Source organism: Podarcis bocagei (genome assembly GCF_964188305.1).
Source record: "Podarcis bocagei genome assembly, chromosome: 13".
Lineage (NCBI taxonomy): Eukaryota > Metazoa > Chordata > Lepidosauria > Squamata > Lacertidae > Podarcis > Podarcis bocagei.
The window spans coordinates 38,075,609-38,098,505 of NC_138138.1; the positions used below are offsets into that span (position 1 = coordinate 38,075,609).

A 22,897-nucleotide genomic window follows, 5' to 3' on the forward strand; every position below is an offset into this window, starting at 1 on the left:
AAGAGGCTCAGTGGTTTAGACCACAGCTGTCAGAGCTGCTTCCAGATCCTAGCTCACAGAGGATCACGCTAGCCAGCGGTCACTTGTAAAAGTCTTTATTGAGTAACAGTTTCCATTCTCAAGCTGCTGCGCGCAGCTCTACGTCTTAAGGGTTAGACCGGCGAAGCTCCGTCTGAGTCTCCGCCCCCTGTGCACCAGCTTACTAACCTAGCCTTACTCCACCTTTTCCGCCTGACCGTTCTTCTCTGGGTCCCTCTGCCCCCCGTGGTCTCTTCCTTCCGGGATTCTTCTGACGCTGACCCCCTGGACCCTCCTGTCTCCTTGCGCCGGGCTTTAGGACCTGGCTCCCTTTCCGGGCTGCTTACTGCGCCACCTTCCTGTGCATTTGAACTTGGCGCGCGCGCCCAACCTTCCACTTTCCGCCTGACCGTTTCTTCGCTCCCCGATGGAGGTGTGGCCACTCCTGACTCGTGCCCTCCCTCCTGTTGCGAGCTGCCAGCGCTTGATACCTGGCGCCCTTCCTCTCCCCTGCTCTCTGTTGGTGACGCTGGTCCCGATTTCCAACTGCTCCCCTCTGAGCCCCCTCTGGACCCTTCTTCCTGGGGTGTCCCCCTAGGCTCCCCCCTTGCCCTGGCCACTGGTGCTCCTTTCTGTGAATCTTCTGATTCACTGGAAAGACTCGGAGATCTCGGGTCGTCGTCATCACTCATCTTTTCTTCTGCCTCCTCCCCCTCGCTCTCTGTTTCCTCCCTTGCCCTTGCCTCTGCTCCTGAACCCCTGACAACAGCGCCATATGAACATGAGTGCCCTGATAAGGCTAAGCAATGGCAACACATTTGGGAGATACAGGAGCAAGAACAGCAGCTTCACCCTTCAACTTCCTCTTCTACTTTTAACTGCTTACCTAGATCATTTCAGCGTAGACCTTCTGAAACAAACAAAAAATTACAATGTGATAACTATATCCTTGAAATCTTCAGCTGTGTCGTGGAGATCAGAAAACAAGATAATCATCTGAAACATACACCAGAGGCATTACTTCGTGGCTGACATTTATTATGAATTATTCTAATTAGACAACCCCTTTTGGACTGTTTGTGTGAAAAAGAAAAGGAATGAATTTGAGACATTTGTGTCTGAAGATTGGGAAAACATTACTTAACAGAAAGCAGAACAGTTGGATATCACCCTAGCAGGAATGTTTTGAATAATTTCTTTTATGTAACTGACAGATAGAAAATCAGAAATCCCCTTTTATTCTCCTTTTCTTGGATTTCTTGGCTTTCTTCTCTTTTTTTTCCTTTTCCCCCTTTGGTGTCCTCTTCTCTGGGTCATTATTGGGGTCCAAGGATTAGACACACATGGTTGGTGGAAGGACCTTGAGTGAGAGGCAGGGAAGGGAAATCTCCCAGGGTGAGAGACAGGGAGAAGACGGAAAAACTCTCAGGAGGAGAGCCCACCACTTTCTGTGTGGGACAAGGGTTAAAAACTACCTTTGAGAGAGGACTGCCTTTTATTTTATTTTCCCTGTTTTTGTTTTTATCTAGATTAATTTCTTTTATCCTATTGTATTATGAAAAAGCTTCAATAAAATCTTCAGAAAAAGCACAAAGCTAGTTTTTGACAAAGAGACTTGTACATTGCTTCTGCACTTTAGATATTCTGCTGCAGGTTTTCCTCTTGTTAATTTTACTTGAGGCTGTTATTAAGTATGTTTTATGTTTTATAATTGCACCTGAGCTGTGTTGGGTTTTTGTTTTCTTTGTAAGCACTTTGAGCTGTTCTGGCAAGAAAAAGTAATGAATACATTGAATCAATAATAATTCATATTTGCATGAGTTAAAGAATTAGTTGCTGGGATGACAAAGTATATAATTCAACCATGCTGTTTGGTATGGATTATGTACTATTATGTATCACTATGCATTTATTATAAATTGTATTTATATAACTCTCTTAATTTTTTGAATTGAATGACTATTATATATTGACATATATGGTTAATTATGTTCTATGCTTTAAACTGTCCTGCGGTCAATTGAAGCAGGATGGTGTAGGTGTGTGTTTGTGTGTGTATATAAATAGATGAGTGAATATATGGACTTCTTTCTTTGTTTTGCTTAAAGTTCATACAAAAACACCCAAGCAGGGAGTCATGAGGAGGTCTGAAGTCCAATCCTTTTATGTCACATTATGACCTGCATGGGTTTCATGAAGAGTCTGTACAGAAGTCAAACCCACTTGAAAAATTGTGTTAACATCAGTCAGTGTAAAGCAGTTACTCACGGCCCTTTCTTATACTATTGCAGTATCCAGGGAGCACAACTCCCAATCCCACATACAGGCAGAGAAAACAAAGCTTGACTCTTCCTGAATTCTGACCTGATAGAACACCTTTGGAGAACCACTGCAGGTTAGTTCTCCAATTTAATCCTTTGATGTCAGCAGCTGAGGGATAGTGCTCTTTGCTGTGTGTGTGTGTGAGTGAGTGAGAGAGAGAGAGAGTGCAAAGACCAAAAGGAAGGAAAGTCTAGGTGCGAGAGGAGTTGAACAATGGAGAGAATGGAGTGTTGTTTGGCAGGTGAAGCTGAGAGACAGAGACATCACATTTCCATCCAATAAATTGCACCCCCAAAGTCCAAGCACTGCAGTTGTTCCTCCTAGCCTCTAAGGCTGGAATTCTAAATACATATCCTTCTAGGAGGCTACATATTAACTAGATACGAATTAAAATCACCCTGTAAGTAAGATGGCTAAATGACTAGGAAGAAAGAGGGAACGTGCGGATCTCAATCTAAATTATTTCACTTGTTCTCTGGTACATGCATGGCATGCTGACTACACCATTTTACTAAGTTGACCCTCTGTTAGAGGCAAGTCAGGAGCACCGACTTATCCCCCACATTGAGGGGGGCAGGCAGCACATTACCATTCCTGGCCCCGCCTGGCATGCCAATGCTCCCCCTGTGGTGGTTGCGGGGCTGGTGAAGGTGGGGGGTGATCTTCACCCTCCAAGCCTCCTGCCCAGTGGGCCAGCACTCGCTCATAAGCAATGGGGAGCACAGAGGATGAAAATCACCCTCTGCATGTCCCACCCCGACCCAACATACCAGCACTCGCTCGGGGGCAGCGGGGGGTGGGGGCCCCCTCATTGGCGGGGCGGGGGGGGGACACACGTCTGCGCCCCTGCCCTGCCTCTAAGAGAGGCAGAGAGGGTCAGATCAGTAAAATAGTGTGGTTGCCAAAAAAAGGTATTGTTATCACTGACTTCAGATAGAACCAAGATGTAAGTTTCATTGAAGTCAGCAGAATTTGCTTCCACATAGACATGTATCATATGAAGTGTGGCAACACAGCCCAAGTCACCACTGACATATATCGGTGGTTGTGATCTGCGTGTAGATACCACCTGTACTTTCCCTCTACTTTGCACTTCCATTAGGTGTTCCTATTGTGCAGCTATGGATCTCCCACAAAGATGTTCCTTCAGCCAACGTGCCATCTTATTCTTCCTCTACTTCTTTGGCCTCCTGTCCCTCTCTACATTATTGCATCTGTATGACAAGATGCCATATCAGCGGCTAAGGATCAGTGTCAAGAATGCATCCAATTTCCCAGGGAGGGGACAACCTGCTTCCCTCATCACCACCAACACTGCCTGTAATTCTTCCAGGTCATCCTCTAAGATCATAGCTAGTGGCATATGGACAGTGAAATCTGATGGCCGTTTGGGAAACCAGATGGGGGAATATGCCACCCTCTATGCCTTAGCCAAGATGAATGGACATCAAGCCTACATCTGTCCCGCCATGCACCAGTACCTCTCACCAATATTCCGGATCACTTTACCAGTGCTCCACATTGAAGTAGATAAAAAGATCCGCTGGAAGAACTTCCCTCTGCGAAGTTGGATGTCAGAGAGTTATAAACACATCAAAGGCAAATACGTCCGGCTGATGGGCTACCCATGGTCTTACACCTTTTATCACCATATCCGCCAAGAGATACTTCAGCAGTTCTCCTTCCATGACCACATCAAGGAAGAAGCCAATCAATATCTTCAGGAGCTAAGAGGGCAGCGCCAGGAGGTGACATATATTGGAGTGCATGTCCGCAGAGGGGATTATGTTCATGTGATGCCCAGCTGGAAAGGTGTGGTGGCTGACAGAGGCTATTTGGAGAAAGCCATGAACTATTTCAGAGAGAAGTACCCCAATCCCATCTTTGTGGTGACCAGCAATGGGATGGAGTGGTGCAAGGAAAACATCAATGCCTCCAGGGGGGATGTTTATTTTTCTGGGGATGGGCGCGAGTCCTCTCCAGAGAGGGATTTTGCTCTCCTTGCTCATTGCAACCACACAATAATGACGATTGGCACTTTTGGCCGCTGGGCCGGCTACCTGGCTGGTGGGGAGACCATCTACTTGGCCAACTACACCCTCCCAGACTCTCGCTACCTTAAGGTCTTCAATTTCTCAACACTGTTTTTACCTGAATGGATTGGGATTCCAGCAGACCTCTCCCCTCTGCTGTCCAAGAAACCTTCTCAAGTCCAGAAGCCAGAAGCTTGAGCAGATAGCTGCTGATTCAAGTCTAATTAGATACTCTGTGTTCAGGCATTTGGCTAAATACTGTAGGCAAATACTGAAGAGCAGTGCTGGATTTATGTATAAACTAAACAAACTATAGCTTGGTGCTACAATCTCTTGCGGGCCCCCAAAAAATTAAATGAAAAACAACAACCTGGATGTACATTTCCAAAATATAGAATAAAAAACAAATAAAATAAAACCTACATACAGCAACAGTGTATTGTGTTGTGTAGGCTCCTATTTGTTATGTGGAAATGGCTTTAGATATCTATTAGGTCCATAAATCACCATAAAGCATACATTGAACACAAAAAAGTGGCAATTTGTTGTTGACAAAGGACAGCTGGACATATAATGGGCCCCATTACCTTCAGTAGCTTAGGGCCTCATCAAACATAAATTCAACCCTGCTGAAGAGTTCCCTGGGAAGTTATGCAAGCCCTATTAAAATTATATTTTAATTAGGAGTCTTATTACAAAGAAGTAGCAGCAAGTTGTAAAATAAAACAACAACAGCCAGGCACATAACTCTACTTGAGGGGTTGTCAAAGAGACAATAGTCTCTAGAACAGTGGTCTTCATCCAGTCCAGACCCAGAACAAGGGACTCACTTCTACATTTTCACTTTTAATTTAAGATTAATAGCACTAGGATATACCTCATATCACACACAGGGATATTGGCATGATGTTTTTCCCAATACAAGTGAACCAATATTTCATGTATTATTGGTCAAACCTTTGAAGCCTTTCAATGGTTGCATCCTCGCTTTGATTTCTGGGACCATTTTTCTTGTGAGGGTAAGTGACCACCACCATTAGCTTTGCATTTTCTTATCTAAAAAATCCTTTCTGTCATTTTCTCACTTTCCATAACTTTCAGTACCTCCTTTCTATCTTTGTCACCTGCTGCTGCTTTTTTCTCCAACTCCCTTCCTGCAATTCGTTTGTCCTCCATCCTGACTTCCTTCTTCTTCTCTGCCTTTCTTCCATTGCCACTTATTCTCATCTCACCCTCTTCAGCAGTCCTTTGTATCACAAGCCTGTTGCCTTTTTAAAAAACCACTTACAGAAATTTGGAGAACCAAACTAAGACTGGAAATGTGAGAACCCAAAATTTCCAGATTTGCCCATCCCTAGTGAAAAGCAGTTGGATTTTACTGCATTGTAAAGTTCAAATTTCCCATTTTAACCAGGCAGACTCTCCCAGGTGTTAGTGTACAAACATTGTTTTATGATCAGCTAGCTAGTGCCCTCAGAAGGCTGCTAAGCAATGGCAACACATTTGGGAGATACAGGAGCAGGAACACCTGCTACACCCTTCAATTTCCTCTTCTACTTTTAACCGATTCACTAAATCATTTCAGCGTAGACTTGCTGAAACAAACAGAAAATTGCAATGCGATAATTATATCCTTGAAATCTTCAGCTGTGTCATGGAGATCAGAAAACAAGATAATCATCTGAAACATACACCAGAGGCAATACTTCGTGGCTGAAATTTATTATGAATTATTCTAATTAGAGAACCCCTTTTGGACTGTTTGTGTGAAAAGGAAAAGGAATGAATTGGAGACATTTGTGTCTGAAGATTGGGAAAACATTACTTAACAGAAAGCAGAACAGTTGGATATCACCCTAGCAGGAATGTTTTGAATAATTTCTTTTATGTAACTGACAGACAGAAAATCAGAAATCCCCTTTTCTTCTCCTTTTCTTTGTCCCCCCCCTTTCTTCTCTCCCCCCCCCCGGTGTCCTCTGCTGTGGGTCATTATTGGGGTCCAAGGATTAGACACACGTGGTTGGTGGAAGGACCTTGAGTGAGAGACAGGGATCTGGCCCGCCAGGGTCCTGAACCCGGCCCGCCCGGCCATTGCAGAACCCGCCGCTGTCTAACGTGGAAAGGACCAATTCGAGCGCCGCAATGAGTCTGACGGGCTTCAGCGCTGACCAATAGGGCGCCTCCTGGGAGGGTCGCTCTCGAACTCCTCCTCCTCGCGCTCACTGCCAGTGGTTGTGTGCTGCGTTCCGGCAGGTGAGCAATTTTCAGCATTCTCCGTCCCCCAACAACCAAGCAGCCAATCGCCGCTTACAATCTCGGGTTCGCGCTTCATTACAGTGGGTGAGCGATTTTCGGCATTGGCTGCTTGATTGTTGGGGGGGGAGGGGATGCTGAAATTCGTTCACCCACCAGAACGCAACACACAACCACTCCTGCCACAGAACCAGGAATGGGAAGGCCACTGTGGCGTTCACACAGAGCCCCCGGTCGTTTCACAGACTATTGACCTGTACACCACTACAGTGGTACCTCGCAAGACGAATGCCTCGCAAGACGAAAGAGTTTTCCGTTTTTTGAGTCGTTCCGCAAGACGAATTTCCCTATGAGTTCTTGCGAGTTTGTTTCCTTTTTCTTAAAGCCGCTAAGCCGTTAATAGCCGCTAAGCCGCTAAGCCGTTAATAGCCGCTAAGCCGCTAATAGCCATTAAGCCGCTAATAGCCGTGCTTCGCGTGACGAAAAAACCGCAAGACGAAGAGACTCGCGGAACGGATTAATTTTGTCTTGCGAGGCACCACTGTGCTTTATTCTTCCGCTGCCACCAATTTTGTGGGGAAAAACCCAGGGTTCCCGGGTGAAGTATTGAGTCTCAGTCAGGTAGACTTAACAATGAAGATTAAAGTTTATTTCAAACACAAACAAGTTTTAAAATATATTTGAAACGCTGTCACTCTATTCCCTCTCAGTCTTGTCCCTGTCTCTAACTCACTCTGACTCCTCTATCTCCCTTCCCCCAAAGAACCAACCGAACTAACTGTTGAAATCTCTGGCTGAGCCTCAAAATCAGGTAGGCTCCGCCTCCAGGCTTTCTTATTGGTCAACAAACCATCAAAAGTGGGTGAGTTAAATATTCGTTCACATCTTTTTAAAACTATAGTCCAGCCCCCAACAATGTACAGGGACAGTGAACTGGCCCCCTGTTCAAAAACTTTGAGGACACCTGGTTTATTATGTTCTATGCTTTAAACTGTCCTGCGGTCTATTGAAGCAGGATGGTGTAGGTGTGTGTTTGTGTGTATGTATAAATAGATGAGTGAATATATGGGATTCTTTCTTTTTTTGCTTAATTTGCATACAGAAAACACCCGAGCAGGGAGTCATGAGGAGGTCTGAAGTCCAATCGCACATTATGACCTGTATGGGTTTCATGATGAGTCTGTACAGAAGTCAAACTCACTTGTAAAAATTATGTTAACAGCAGTCAGTGTAAAGCAGTTACCCACGGCCCTTCCTTATACTATTGCAGTATCCAGGGAGCGCAACTCCCAATCCCACATACAGGCAGAGAAAACAAAGCTTGACTTTTCCTTAATTCTGACCAGATAGAACATCTTTGGAGAGTCACTGCAGGTTAGTTCTCCAATTTAATCCTTCAATTATCAGCAGCTGAGGGATAGTGCTGTGTGTGTGTGTGTGTGAGAGAGAGAGAGAGAGAGAGAGAGAGAGAGAGAGCGCGCAAAGACCAAAAGGAGGGAAAGTCTAGGTGCGAGAGAAGTTGAACAATGGAGAGAATGGAGTGTTGTTTGGCAGGTTAAGCTGAGAAACAGAGACATCACATTTCTGTCGAATAAATTGCACCCCCAAAGTCCAGCCATTGCAGTTGTTCCTCCTAGCCTGTAAGACTGGAATTCTAAATACGTATTGTTCTAGGGGGCTAAATATTATCTATAGTGGAACATCTACTTTCAACCATAATCCGTTCCGGAGGTCAGGTCATAACTAGAACGTACATAAGTAGAGGCACACTTTTCCATAGAAAGTAATGGAAAAGTGAATTGATCCGTTCTAGACGATGTAAAACACCCCCTAAAACGGCAGTTCGGGGTGGGGCAAGGGTCAGTAAAGGGCTGATTCACTTCGGCCAGGGTCACTTTTTTTCTTGCCAGGCCAGGTTCTTCTCTGGACTTCCTGAGGTTAGTTCCTCAGTGGGGTTTGGGGCTGCAGTGCGCCCTGCTGTGCCCCTTGCAGGCAGCACCTCTTCCAAAGCTTTGTGGGTGGGATGGGGGCCCTCTCCCCGGCAGCAGAGGCCTCAGCGCTGCTCCGCAGCCAGCCGGGTGAGCTCTGGGCTGTTGGCAAGGCCTCTGCTCGTATCTAGAGGAAAGTTCATAAGTCGAAGCACCGACTGAAGGTCGTAACTGGAATCGTACATAAGTGGAGCTGTACATAAGTCGAGGTTCCACTGTAGATATGAATTAAAAATGCCCTGTAAGTAGGATGGCTAAATGAGTAGGAAGAAAGAGGGAACGTGCGGATCTCAGTCTAAATTATTTTACTTCTTGTTGTTTTCTGGTACATGCATGCTATGATGACTACACCATTTTACGAATTAGACCCTCTGTAAGACAGGGGCATTGACTTACCTCCCCGCATTGAGAGGGCCTGGCATCACATGACCCATCCTGGCCCCCTCTGTGGTGATGGGGGGCCTCCCACCCAATGGGCCAGTGCTCACCCATCAGCAACAGGCAGCACAGAGGATGAAAATCGCCCTCTGCATGTCCCTGTGATGGCCTGGGACTTGGGCTCGGATTCGGAGCCAGGGGAGTCTCAGTCTGCACCATATCCTTTGCCTCAGGCATCATCTGAACCAAGTCTGGGGCCTGACCCTGAAGAGTTCCAGTCTGCACAGGTTCCCCTGCAACAAACGCCAGCTGGGCCAAGTCAGGGGCCTGAGCCTGTCCTGGCTCCAGATGCGGGGATTACCTCATTGCCTTCAGCTAGGCCATCACTTAAAGCTGCTCCACTACCGGTTGGGTCAGAGGAGGCTGAGGCAGCCCCTGGGTCTAGTAACCCACCGACATCTCCCCAGCTGCTGAGACTAAGGTCTGAGAGAAGGAGAGACCTGAGTACTCGCAGGAGGAGTGTTCGCCTTTGGGCAAAACACGGAGGTGAGTCGCCGGGGGATCAGGACCGGCCGTTACTCCGACAAAGATAAAAGGCTGTCGGACCCCACCCCAGGTTGCGGGAGCAACATTGCAACATGCCAGATCCTGCCTGAGATGCTGTACCTGTCCTTGCCTGGTTCCCTGCCTCGTGTCCTGCCTTGGCCCTGTCGGACTGATGCCTAGCGGAACCTTCAGATTCTGGACCGCTCCTGGACCACGCTTCACAGGTTACCCCCGGGATGAGCACAGTCCCACCCCCACCCAACATGCCAGCATTTGCCTGGGGGTGGCAGGGGATGGGGAACCTCTCAATGAGGGGGGACAAGTTGGCGCCCCTGTCCTGCCTCTAACAGAAGCAGAGAGGGTCAGATCAGTAAAATGGTGTAGTTGCCAAAAGAAACTTTGACTTCAAATAGAACAAAGATGTAAGTTTCATTGAAGTCAATAGGATTTGCTTCCACATAAACATGTATCATATGAAGTGTGGCAACACAGTCCAAGTCATCACTGACATATATCAGTGGTTGTGATCTGTGTGTAGATACCACCTGTCTTTTCACTCCACTTTGCTCTTCCTTTAGGTGTTCCTATTGTGCAGCTATGCATCTCCCACAAAGATGTACCTTCAGCCAACCTGCCCTCTTATTCTTCCTCTACTTTTTCAGTCTCCTGTCCCTCTCTGCATTCTTGCATCTATATGACAAGATGCCATATCAGCTGTGGAGGATCAGCTTCAAGAATGCATCTAATTTCCCAGAGATGGGAAATTCATCCAGGTTATCCTGTAAGATCATAGCTAGTGGCATATGGACAGTGAAATCTGATGGCCGTTTAGGAAACCAGATGGGGGAATATGCCACCCTCTATGCCTTAGCCAAGATGAATGGACATCAAGCCTGTATTTATCCCGCCATGCACAAGTACCTGTCACCAATGTTCCGAATCACTTTACCAGTGATCAGTGCTGAAGTGGATAAAAAGATCCATTGGAAAGACTTCCCTCTGCGAAGTTGGATGTCAGAGAGTTATAAACACATCAAAGGCAAGTACATCCGACTGACGGGCTACCCATGGTCTTACACTTTTTATCACCATATCCGCCAAGAGATACTTCAGCAGTTCTCCTTCCATGACCACATCAAGGAAGAAGCCAATCAATATCTTCAGGAGCTACGGGGGCAGCGCCAGGAGGTGACATATGTTGGAGTGCATGTCCGCAGAGGGGATTATGTCCATGTGATGCCCACCTGGAAAGGTGTGGTGGCTGACAGAGGCTATTTGGAGAAAGCCATGAACTATTTCAGAGAGAAATACCCCAATCCCATCTTTGTGGTGACCAGCAATGGGATGGAGTGGTGCAAGGAAAACATCAATGCCTCCAGGGGGGATGTTTATTTTTCTGGGGATGGGCGCGAGTCCTCTCCAGGGAGAGATTTTGCTCTCCTTGCTCATTGCAACCACACAATAATGACAGTTGGGACTTTTGGCCGCTGGGCTGGCTACCTGGCTGGTGGGGAGACCGTCTACTTGGCCAACTACACCCTCCCAGACTCTCATTACCTTAAGGTCTTCAATTTCTCAACACTGTTTTTACCTGAATGGATTGGGATTCCAGCAGACCTGTCCCCTCTGCTATCCAAGAAACCTTCTCTTTTTTCTTTTTTAAATATTTTTTATTGATCAATTTCCACATAACATAAGTCCAGAAGCCAAAAGCTTGAGCAGATTTTTGCTAATTCATGTCTAATTAGATACTTGCATTGAGTGATTGCACTGAGAAATAATAATAATAATAATAATAATAATAATAATAATAATAATAATAATAATAATAGTAATAATTTACTTATTCACCACCCATCTGGCCAGGCCTCCCCAGGCACTCTGGGCAGCTTCCAACAGAATATTAAAAACACAATGAAACATCAAACATTAAAAACTTCCATGAACAGGGCTGCCTTCAGATGTCTTCTAAAAGTCAGATAGTTGTTTATTTCCTTGTGTTTGAACTTTCAGGTTAAGTTTTTGCTTCAAGGTTGGTTCAGGCATTTGGCTAAATACTGTAGGTGAATACTGAAGAGTTCCCTGGGAAGTTATGTGAGCCCTATTAAAATTATATTAAAATCATGTTTTAATTAGGAGTTTTATTATGAAGAAGTAGCAGTAAGTTGTAAGATAAAACAACAACAACAACCAGGCACACAACTCTACTTGAGGGGTTGTCAAAGAGACAATAGTCTCTAGAACAGTGGTCTTCATTCAGTCCAGATCCAGAACAAGGGACTCACTTCTACATTTTCACTTTTAATTTAAAATTAATAGCACTAGGATATACCACATATCACACACAGGGATGTTGGCATGGTTTTTCCCCCAATACAAGTGAACCAATATTTCATGTATTATTGGTCAAACTTTTGAAGCCTTTCAGTGGTTGCATCCTCGCTTTGTTTTCTGGGACCATTTCTTTTGTGAGGGTAAGTGACCATCACCATTAGCATTGCATTTTCTTATCCAAATAAGCCTTTTTGTCATTTTCTCACTTTCCATAACTTTCAGCACCTGCTTTCTATCTTTGTCACCTGCTGCTGCTTTTTTCTCCAACTCTCTTCCTGCAGTTCTTTTGTCCTCCATCCTGACTTCCTCCTTCCGCTTTCTCAGGCTTTTTTCCGTTGCCACTTACTCTCATCTCACCATCTTGAACAGTCCCTTGTATCACAAGCCATCTGCCTGTTGCCTTTTTAAAAAACCACATACAGAAATTTGGAGAACCAAACTAAGCCTGGAAAGGTGAGAACCCAAAATTTCCAGATTTGCCCATCCCTAGTGAAAAGCAGTTGGATTTTACTGCATTGTAAAGTTCAGATTTAAAGACTCATTTCCCATTTGACCAAGCAGACTCTCCCATTTGTTAGTGTGCCAACACTGTTTTATGATCAGCTAGCAGTGACTGGTTTTAATTTTAATAGGCAGCAGGGACATCAAAGTTCTCACTTCTGTTGGTAGGAGATACAATTGCTCACAAACAGTCCCCAATCCAAGTTGCCATTTTGATTATTTTCTTGTTTTCCTTTCAGCATTGCAATCCCCAGATGGTAACACCTGGATTACCCCAAACCTACAGGTCTTTCTTGTAGTGACCTCTTAAAGAACATCCTTGAGTCAGGATTACTTGTCAAAGGGTCTCACATCCCCTGGATCTGAGCATATAATTGCAATTCAAACTTCCCACAAAGTTCTCTGAGCAGGAACTACTAGTCTCTAAACCCAGTAGCACCAGATCTTTTGGGTGAGTTGTCTGAATTAACACAGAAACCCCTCATACTGTACTTGTCAAATCTTGCATAGGTCCCTAGCAAAGAAAGTGGGAATCACTTGAGGCCATTCTCGTGTGCCCAAGGTTATGATGAAATCCAAATCAGAGCACTGTGCCCTTTCAAACTGTCCACAAGATCAAAAGCAACACGATGGCCAGAAACAATTACAATTACAGGGGTTGGTTTGTTTACCCTTTCAAACTGTGGCAGCTTCACTTGAGGGCAGAAGCCCTGGACACTGTGATTGTAAAGCACTGAAACACCTCCCATGTTATAGGAAAGTCTAGGCTGCTTAAGGGACGTGGGTGGCACTGTGGGTTAAACCACAGAGCCTACGACTTGCCAATCAGAAGGTCAGCAGTTTGAATCCCCACGACGGGGTGAGCTCCCATTGCTTGGTCCCTGCTCCTGCCAACCTAGCAGTTCGAAAGCATGTCAAAGTGCAAGTAGATAAATAGGTACCGCTCCAGTGGGAAGGTAAACGGCATTTCCATGCACTGCTCTGGTTCGCCAGAAGTGGCTTAGTCATGCTGGCCACATAACCCGGAAGCTGTACACCGGCTCCCTCGGCCAGTATAGCGAGATGAGTACCACAACCCCAGAGTCGGCCATGACTGGACCTAATGGTCAGGGGTCCCTTTACCTTTACCTTAGGCTGCTTAAATTGCCCCTTCCAGTCTAAATGCAGCACTCGGTGACATGCAGACGGGTTGGGCTCCCTATGAATGCTTCATGCTGTTAAATGTATAGAAACATTAAAAATAAAAAAATCAACATTTCCACGTGAAACAAAAACTGAGTTACGAAGAGTATCATCTCAAGATCCTGCTGTTGTCCTTCTTGGTGGGGTGTGTGGCATGAATACCTGTTCCCCAGCCAGGTATTTCTCAGTTATTTTCTATAGGTAGCTCTCACCCATAGAAAGATAGAAAGAGTAGTCCTGGAGGATTGTGTGTGACTCTAACCAAGTGAGCTCCTCAGTGTCTTATTCAGTCTAGCTTGATTCAAAAGGACATGATGAAGGAAGTCTTTTATTTGGTTGTTTGTATTGTTGTATGTTATACTGACTGTATGTTATGTTAACATTTAATGAGGGTGGATTTGTGCAATGCGGGGTGGGGGGGTTGTGTTATGTTGTAAATAAAATTCCAATAAAAATTTAAAATTAAAATCAAAAGGACATGGAGCCTTGTAAACTGAAATATTAGCTGTCCCATATAGGGCATGCAGGCAGCAACAAAGAAATCAAAAGATTCCGGCCATATATATGGCAAAACTAAGGCCTACAACAGTCCCGAAGCCACAGTTTCTCAGACTATCTACTTTTTTGAGATTTTGAAGCAGTGTAAAATATTATAGAATGTAATGAACAAAAGAACGCAAACTGAGAAGAAAACCCCATCTTTATTATTATTTTTTAAATACAGTTTAAGAGTAACACATCTAAAACACAATGGCATCAAATACCAGTAAAAAAAACAAACCACCATTACAAAATATAAATTAAACCAAAGAGAATAAACACACAGTGCCTTGAAGAGCTGCCCCAATAATTAAAACATCCTTTCTGTAATGGATCAATTGAAGACTGATGAATTGGGGGAAACCCTCCAATTCATAGGTTGTAGCCAGTGACAAAAAGAAGGAGGATGCTTATCAGCCTGCTTCATGCAGTGGTGCATCTGGTATGCCTGAGTGTTGAAAAAAGAATAATCTCATATTGTTGTTGTATGTCTTGAGAAAATTATCTTGTCATCACGGTGGACTCACGGAGCTATCTTTGCTTGGCTTCTTGGCCAATGGTTTCAATATCTCTTGTACTTTTGCACATCAAAATCTAAGGGCAATGTAAATATCCTGTGAATATAGTGGAAAAGGCATGAGATAACAATGGCTAAAGGACCCCTGGACTGTTAAGTCCAGTCAAAGGCAACTACGGGGTTGCGGAGCTCATCTCACTTTCAGGCCGAGGGAGCCAGCATTTGTCCACAGACAGCTTTCTGGGTCATGTGGCCAGCATGACTAAACTGCTTCTGGCACAATGGAACACTGTTATAGAAACCAGAGTGCACGGAAACGCCATTTACCTTCCTGATGCAGCGGTACCTATTTATCTACTTGCACTGGTGTGCTTTCGAATTGCTAGGTTGGCAGGCTGGGACCGAGCAACAGGAGGTCACCCCGTTGCGCAGATTTGAACCGCTGACCTTCTGATCGGCAAGCCCAAGAGGCTCAGTGTTTCAGACCACAGCACCACCCACGTTCCAATAATAACAATAGAGGGTTCCCCCCCCCAACCCGGATTAACTAGACACTGGCATTAGAGGCTGAGCTGTGTGCATAACTTGAGGGGGGACAAGAGGGGGCTAAGATGCCATTCATTGGGAAGTTTGCCTAAAATCAACACTGGACGGATGGTGTCATTGTTATCCCTACTGCATCCATTCCTGAGCACAGAAAGGGATAGAGGCACCAGGTTGGATAAGGATAATAGATGGGATACAAAGAGGCTTGTAAGTAGTGTCCATGGGCTTCTGGAAGTCAACCGGTTGGTGTTTTCTTTCTTTGAACATGTGATACCCATGTAATATTATAAATTGTGTTTGAAAGTCCTTTGGCTTTGGAGGGTGATTGTCCCATGGTCGTGGTAAGGAGTGGTGGCTGATGTGATAAGAGAAACACAAGCTAGCCCACAGCTCCCTTGAATGCATGAAATTATTTGTATGTTTCTTTGAATGTATACCAAGCAAAATAAGGATCAGCCTTCTACTGTATCAGACCTTTAATCTACCTCCCTCTTCTCAACTGTCTTATCTGACTTGCACCTGTGATTTGCATCCTGGAGCTTTTCACCAGTGATCATTTCAGCAGAGAAGCTAAGGGATGTGACTAAACCCGGACCTTTCTTTCAAAATGAAAAGTATATGAACAGTGGGCAAATGCAAAAAGTCCCTTGAAGATTACATACCCTACAACATTTCTCTGATGAAAATAGGAACGCCCTATTCCATAATAATAAAAATTTTATTATTTATACTCCGCCCACCTGGCTGGGTTGCTCCAGCTACTCTGAGTGACTTTCAACAGATAAAAACATAATAAAACATTAAACATTAAAGAAAACTTCCTTATACAGAGCTGCCTTCAGATGTCTTCTAAAGGTTGTATAGTTACTTATCTCCTTGACTCAGGGGTTGCCTAATTCTATACCCTCCAACATTTCCCCGATGAAAATAGGGACATCCTAAGGTAAAGCAGGGTATTCCAGGATCAAATTAGAAACCTAGATGGTTTCTGTAAATACATGACTGTCCCTGGAAAATAGGGACACTTGGAGGGTCTGAGATTAAGTTCAGACCTTGTTTGGAAATTCAAAGAAACCAGTGTGGAACCAAGAAGTGGAAGAGTACCATAGATTCCGGCGTATTAGGCGACTGGGCGTATAAGACGACCCCCAACTTTTGCTGTTTAATTTTAGAGTTTTAGAGCTATAGAGTTTGAGCACCGCCAGGGGCAGAGCACACACCCCTCCGCTGCCTCTGCCATCGCAGCAGCCCAAGGCGAGGCGTTTGGCAGGCGGGCGGGTGAGCGCCGCACTCGGAAGGACTTTCCGTGTCCCCTTCTGTGAAGAGGGAGGAGGAGCAATGGCAGACGGGGCACCTCTGCTCACCAGCTCCCTCTCCTCCTTCCCAACGCGTATACCCGGCGTATAAGACGACCCCTGACTTTTGGGGTGATTTTCCAGGGAGAAAAAGGCATCTTGTACGCTGGAACATACGGTAATCTCACCTTAAATCCATGTTTCCTCCAGGAGGAGAGTCATCTCACTTTAAGGCCATGTTTCCTTTGGAGCTGCTGGTCTCTGATTATGACATATGTGAGGAGAAAGAGGATCAGACTTCCTATGGCAAATCTAATTATGTTGATCGGGGTATAATCTGGAGGCTCAGAAGTCCCCGGATTGGAGGTGTGAGGACCTGTGCACATAAGCAAATGAACAGGGAGACTTTAATCCACTGATCCCACCAACTGTCTATTCCAACAGACCACAATGTGCAAGATGCATTGCTCTGGATGTGAAAGCAGAGGCAAGTACATCTGCATAAAGAGTTAGTTGTGCAATAGCTTTTATATCTATGCATCCCAGACTTCCTGACTGTCCTCAGAAATGCATTAACTGGGACTATTCAAAATAAAAGAATTCCTTCAGTAGCACCTTAGAGACCAACTAAGTTTGTTACTGGTTTGAGCTTTCATGTGCATGCACTCTTCTTCAGATACACAGAAACAGAAGTCACCAGACCCTTATATATAGTGAGAGGGTGGGGAGGGGTATTACTCAGAAGGGTGGTGGGAATGGGTGATTGGCTGATAGGTGTGGAAACCTGTTGACAACTGTTAACGACTGCAATTGGTCTTACAGGAAAAAGCAAGGGGTGAGATGGCTAAAAATAGCTTTATCATGTGTAATGAGATAAGAATCCAATGTCTCTGTTCAGACCACGTCTCTCTATAGTACTATACAGTATGTGATGCACCTTCATCACTGTTTGTGGTGGAAAATAAATTTAAATAATTAGGCAATAGTCACCAGCATGTCCTGTGATTCTGTGGCCCTGATTTCCAACTGTATATTATGGAATGCCAGCTATGCTCAGTTGGCTCAGAGAATATGTACAGGAAGACTCTTAGTATTTGCACTCATAACAGTCCAAAACCACAACGCAACCAAAAGGGGATGCGGAAAGGGGTATATTTGTTAAAACTGAGCCAAAAAGTCCATGCATTTAGAGGAAGGGAAGAATATCTACACTGCTTTGGTAGTGGTAATGCTTCCCATTACCCACTCCCAGATGCAATACTTAAATGTTTACATCCACACCACACATTGAAAGCATTTCGAACATGCATTTAAAGCATATGGCTTCCTCCAAAGAATTCTGGGAACTGTAGTACACTTCTCAGAACACTACAATTCCCTCCCAGCATCATCAACAAACTACAGCTCTGAAGACTGAGCGTAGCCAGGGAACGTTAAGTGTCAGTTGTGCCCTTTGACAGCTATACAGAAATGTAAAAGGTAAATTTTTATTCTATCAATTTATACTCAAGCAAATACAGTGGTACCTCGGGTTACAGACACTTCAGGTTACTGATGCTTCAGGTTACAGACTCCGCTAACCCAGAAATAGTACCTTGGGTTAAGAACTTTGCTTCAGGATGAGAACAGAAATCGTGCGGTGGCAGTGGGAGGCCCCATTAGCTAAAGTGGTACCTCAGGTTAAGAACAGTTTCAGGTTAAGAACGGATCTCCAGAACAAATTAAGTTCTTAACCCAAGGTACCACTGTAAAGGGTTCACCTTCTTAATTTCTTCATGTCAATATGTTCTTAAATGCTTTTGAAATACTATTATTTTAGCACTTAGAACTATTTTATCTTCCTCTTGCTGATTTGAACATGCTGCTTAATGATTTGTATGATTTTAATGCTTTGTTTTATATAAAAGGCACATGAGCAGGAAAGCTTTGCTGTTCCAGATTCAGCCAAAATGAGACTTTGATGTTTTGTACCCAACGGGAGATAATGACTTAATTAAGTTAAATAACTTCTGAAACCAAAAAGTATGGTAAGTCGCAGAGCTGAAGGATCAAGGAAACATAGAGACAGAGTTCACTGTGCATTTAACAAGATAAGTGAGCCTCTGGCAGGGGGTGGTGCTGTGGACCCCCTGGGTGTGTTCCGTGGATTCCCAGGGGTCCCCGGACCCCTAACTGGGAACCACTATTCTAATGGATTGAGTCAGACTTCCAAAGATGTTGTTGGATGAGCATTTTATGTATTCTGCACTGATTGTCAGAAGAAGAAGAAGAAGAAGAAGAAGAAGAAGAAGAAGAAGAAGAAGAAGATACCTGGTATAACAACAACAACAACAACAACAACAACAACAACAACAACAACAACATACCTGATATAAGAAGTTCCAGGAAGTTACTTGGTTGTGAGACTAACAGCGGGCGAGCTAAACATGCATAGCTACAGCTGTAGTTCCCTTCATCCTTCCTGCTGATATTGCCAATGGAAAAAATACCCACATGAATGTGAGCCTTCACCAACTGTTTTGGCATTGGATCTCCAGCCTTGTGGAGATAGAATTTTGCAGGTCCACCATTAGTTGTACACGTGATGTTGACTTGTGCTCCGGGGGCAATCAGCTGACTGGTAACAGTGGAGATGGTTGGTGTGTGCAACCTGCGATCTGTGCACAGAAGGAAACAGGAATTGAGATGTTGACAACCATAAGCCAGGGCTCTGTCTTTAGCCACAGGATAGGAAGCTACATTAGGGATTATGCTGTTCCCTTTAATGGAAGCCATATGGTATTTCAAAACAAGCACACAAGGAAATAAAACAAGCTAAACAACAGCTGATCAAAACTATCTTAAGACAAAGCAGAGAATACCTCTTTAAAAAAAGTAAAATGAAATAACTCATAAAAAGAGAAAGCCAGTCAAATACTTGTCAAAACAGATAAACTTTCACTTGCTGGTGGAATATAGTAAGTGAATACTTATCAGATATTCTTTTGGATTCAGGCTGGCAGTAAAAGGAACACTCAGAATGAACCTTAACAAGTTGTATTTGTTAAATAAACATATAAAGCACGAAGTACAGAAAAGCAGATAACTTACAGCCCTTTCAAAACCTATTTGGTGTTTCGCAACTTTCTGACTAGTTGCAGGACCTTAGCCAGACCTAGCAGAGTAAACGCAGAATCCATGGAAGCAATTGTTGACTTGGCTGCAAACAGGTTAGATGAAGCAGGAACCAGGAACTTGTAGTTAGGTGTTTATTATATACAGTAGACTATTTACAGGAAAAGAACACGGATCCTTTGCTAGCTCTCTCTGACACGACTCACAACTGCTACACTGACACACAGAACTCTGAACCTGAAATACTGAACTAACAGTTAGTAAGCCATTAATTATCACTCCTTTGAGAGAGCTTGACCAATCAGGGAGTGGTCTCCATGTCTCTGTTATCACCAGGCAGACTTACTCCTTCAAATTGCCTTCTGGCTGTCTGCCAAACCTTAACTGACTCTGTGTGAGTAGCTGCACGTACACAGATTCCCAATGGGGTCACCAAGTATGCAAAACTTGCTTTAACAATGTCAGCCCAGATGTTTTCCAGGAAAGTCTGATATGGAACAGGCAGGGGAATTATTGTTTTTTAAACGCTACATCTTCCCACCCAGGAAGTGGGACTCTTTAAATAAACCTCTGTTTAATCCAGGGGTTGGCAACCTAAGGCCCATAGGCCACAAGTAGCCCATGGGGGTTGTTTAACTGGCCCCCAAACCGAGCCATCCGCTCCATGAGTCCCCTCACGCTGCGCTAAAGCGGCGCAGCGCAGCACGGGGACTTGCCTCTGCGGTGCCGGAAATTAGGTCTGCACATGCGCAGATGCCAGAAATCACGTCTGCACAGAAGCCGGAAATGGGGGGGGGGCGTGCAATCCAACCCATGGAGGGATCTCCGCGGGAGTAAACAGGCCCAGGCGAGGTAAACCTTGCCAACCCCTGGTTTAATCCATGTTATGTGCCCTCTCCAGATAGCCTTCTGATGCCTTGTGCTAGTAAACACCCAGCTTGATGCTCAAGCTCAAACCAGAAATGAAAGCTGAAGCAAGGGGGTGGGGAAGGTGCTTGCAATGACGACTCCCTTACCTATAACCAGAAACTCGGCAGGCTTACTGGGCTCTGAGATGACGAAAAGATCTGGCGAAGGGCGGTAACTACAGGCAAAGCTTCGATTGTGCTCCTGCTCTGCAATGATGGTGAAGGTGGCTGTGTTCCTGCTGGTCACAAGGCGCTGCAGAGGCTCCGTTTCTCCAGACTTTTGGAGATAGAATGTCATGGCCCTGTCTTGGCTGTGGCACTGGAGGGAGACAGTTTCTCCCACATTGACAATGACAGAACTCAGGGATAGACTGGGTCTGGGTAAACTGGGATCTGTGGAAAGGGAGAGATTGAATGGTGAGGAGTCCCACTCCATTTATCATCACCCTGCTTTTTTCTTGATCTCTTCAGCACTATGGAGAGATCTGATTATAACTGCTGGTTTATATTATTTCCAGAGAAAGGACATCGACCAGGTATGCCTTGCTGCAATTTTTTGTGCAGACATATTAGCGGCTCAAGTGCACTATACATTTAAAGGAGTATTGCACCACTTTAAACAATTACAGCTTGGGAATCCCAGGAAGTATAGTTTGTTAAGGATCCTGAGAGTTGTTAGGAGACACCGATTCTCCTAACAGAACTACAATTCCCAGAGTTCTCTGTGAAGATGCATTGATTTCTAAGGTATTGGTCATTAAACCACTCTGGAATTCTCCCTCCGTGATGGGAATAAGGGTCTCCTAGCAACTGTCAGCCCCCTTAGCAGACTACACTTCCTTTTGAGTCTTTGCTGGAAGACATGGTTGTTGAAAGTGGTTTGATACTGTTTAAATGGGCCTAAGTCCAACACGTCTTCAACGTGAAAGAACATTTAGACCTCTTTGTGATGAACTTATCCCAGGGAAATCCAGCTTAGCCAAATATTCTAGAAGGGCATGGGCGAAGAATCCTGCATTTCTGTTGAGTTGCCAACTATTCTTACTGGTTCCAACCCAATGACCTGAACAGCAGCCTGGAAAATAAGCAGTTGTAGTTTGTTCCTTCCCTGACCATTGTGTTATCCCATAGCTAGGAGAAAGATTCACTTTGCTTAATTTCCTCATATCATGGTGATGTTAAAAACGCAGGAGCAGAAGAACACTGCTACCTCTCAAGCTCACCTGAGCAAATTCCCATTTTAACATTTATGACATAAACAACCAGAAGGGCTAGATAAATGAATGAATAAGCTTCAAAGGCCATTCTAAAACAAATAATGGAGATTGCTGGAGGACCAGCCTTACCTGTTACCAGAAGCTCCAGGGGGGCACTGTGTTTTGAGATGAAAAAGGAATTTCCTGAACATATGTAGCTGCAAGTATAATGCCCTTTGTCCTCCAAGCTGATATTGGTAATAGGAAAAGTGTGGGTGCTCGAATTACCCATCCTGGAATACTTTGGTGTTGGATCTCCAGTCTTATGGAGATAAAACTGTGCAGATCCATATGCAATAGTGCACACAATATTGACTTCTCCTCCAAGGGCAACTAACTCACTGGGGTTGATGGAGATTGAAGGTTTTATTAAGCTGTCATCTATGCACAGAAGGAAAAAGGAATTTAGATGCTGACTGTCACCATGTGATTGGGGCGTGTCTGGGGATGGGTGAATTTCTCAATTTTGGCTTCTCTTTTTCTCATTTTCCATTCAATGCATTACATTTTTTGTATCAGTTTGCTGTGTGTGGTTTTTTTAAAAAAAAACCATCATGAAAATTTATCAGCACTGAACACAAATCTTATCTAATATGCACATTTTTGCAAAGCGATTTCCCCTACAATAATGCATTTTGTATGTTGTTTTCAATAATATATGCACTTTAAGGCACGTTTTACCCTAATATGTGCATTTTTGTGCACATTGTGATTGCATAGCTGCACAGCAAAATTAATAAAATTGTGGATTTCAATGGAGGGCTCTGTTTTGGTTCTCACACGGTTTTGGGATGTGTGAATGAGGTCATCATGAACTTTCCTAGCATTGATATTTAGCAAAACAATAATGGAGGTGACCAGTGTAAATATCAGAATAATTTCCCACTCATATATCCACAGCTATTTCTGGTTGTCAGCAGTAGTATAAAAGTCCTACTACTTGTCAAATGCTTAAGCCTCACTCCCTAGTCATCGTCCCCCCAGCTTGATTGATGATCACATGATATGCCACCCCGGAAGCCCTGCCTCAGAAGTACCACCCTTTAAGACCACCATGCCATGCCTTAGGAGAGGTCATGTGACCTCTCCACAATGACAGCAGGTTATTGTGGGCCAATAGGCAGAGGTATTCAACCTCATACAATCAGGGAAAGGGGAACTTGGGC

At 44.5% G+C, this 22,897-nt stretch overlaps 1 protein-coding gene and 2 pseudogenes across 7 annotated transcripts in view; 2 read left to right on the plus strand and 1 right to left on the minus strand.

Moving 5' to 3' along the window:
* Positions 1-3,566: 3,566 nt before the first annotated feature.
* Positions 3,567-4,574, plus strand: LOC308571812 (galactoside alpha-(1,2)-fucosyltransferase 2 pseudogene; annotated as a pseudogene). The gene has a single exon. The product of its transcript is annotated as a galactoside alpha-(1,2)-fucosyltransferase 2 pseudogene (transcript).
* Positions 4,575-8,487: 3,913 nt separating this feature from the next.
* On the plus strand, positions 8,488-11,266 carry LOC308571550 (galactoside alpha-(1,2)-fucosyltransferase 2 pseudogene; annotated as a pseudogene). The gene is made up of 2 exons (XR_014013392.1): positions 8,488-8,563; positions 10,117-11,266. The product of XR_014013392.1 is annotated as a galactoside alpha-(1,2)-fucosyltransferase 2 pseudogene (transcript).
* Positions 11,267-14,260: 2,994 nt separating this feature from the next.
* Positions 14,261-22,897, minus strand: part of LOC308571531 (leukocyte immunoglobulin-like receptor subfamily A member 2) — a 60,656-nt gene continuing 52,019 nt past the window's right edge. For 3 of the 5 annotated variants that reach the window (XM_081167113.1, XM_081167111.1, XM_081167114.1), the window contains exons 7-11: positions 21,822-22,112; positions 20,584-20,868; positions 18,820-19,110; positions 16,642-16,829; positions 14,261-14,709 (exon numbers count right to left, since the gene is read on the minus strand). In XM_081167113.1, the coding sequence (XP_081023239.1) occupies positions 16,672-16,829; positions 18,820-19,110; positions 20,584-20,868; positions 21,822-22,112 (1,025 nt within the window). In that variant the 3' untranslated portion in view covers positions 14,261-14,709; positions 16,642-16,671. The remainder of the gene's footprint in view (positions 14,710-16,641; positions 16,830-18,819; positions 19,111-20,583; positions 20,869-21,821; positions 22,113-22,897) is intronic. The other 2 variants (XM_081167112.1, XM_081167115.1) reach the window with 2 other exon arrangements.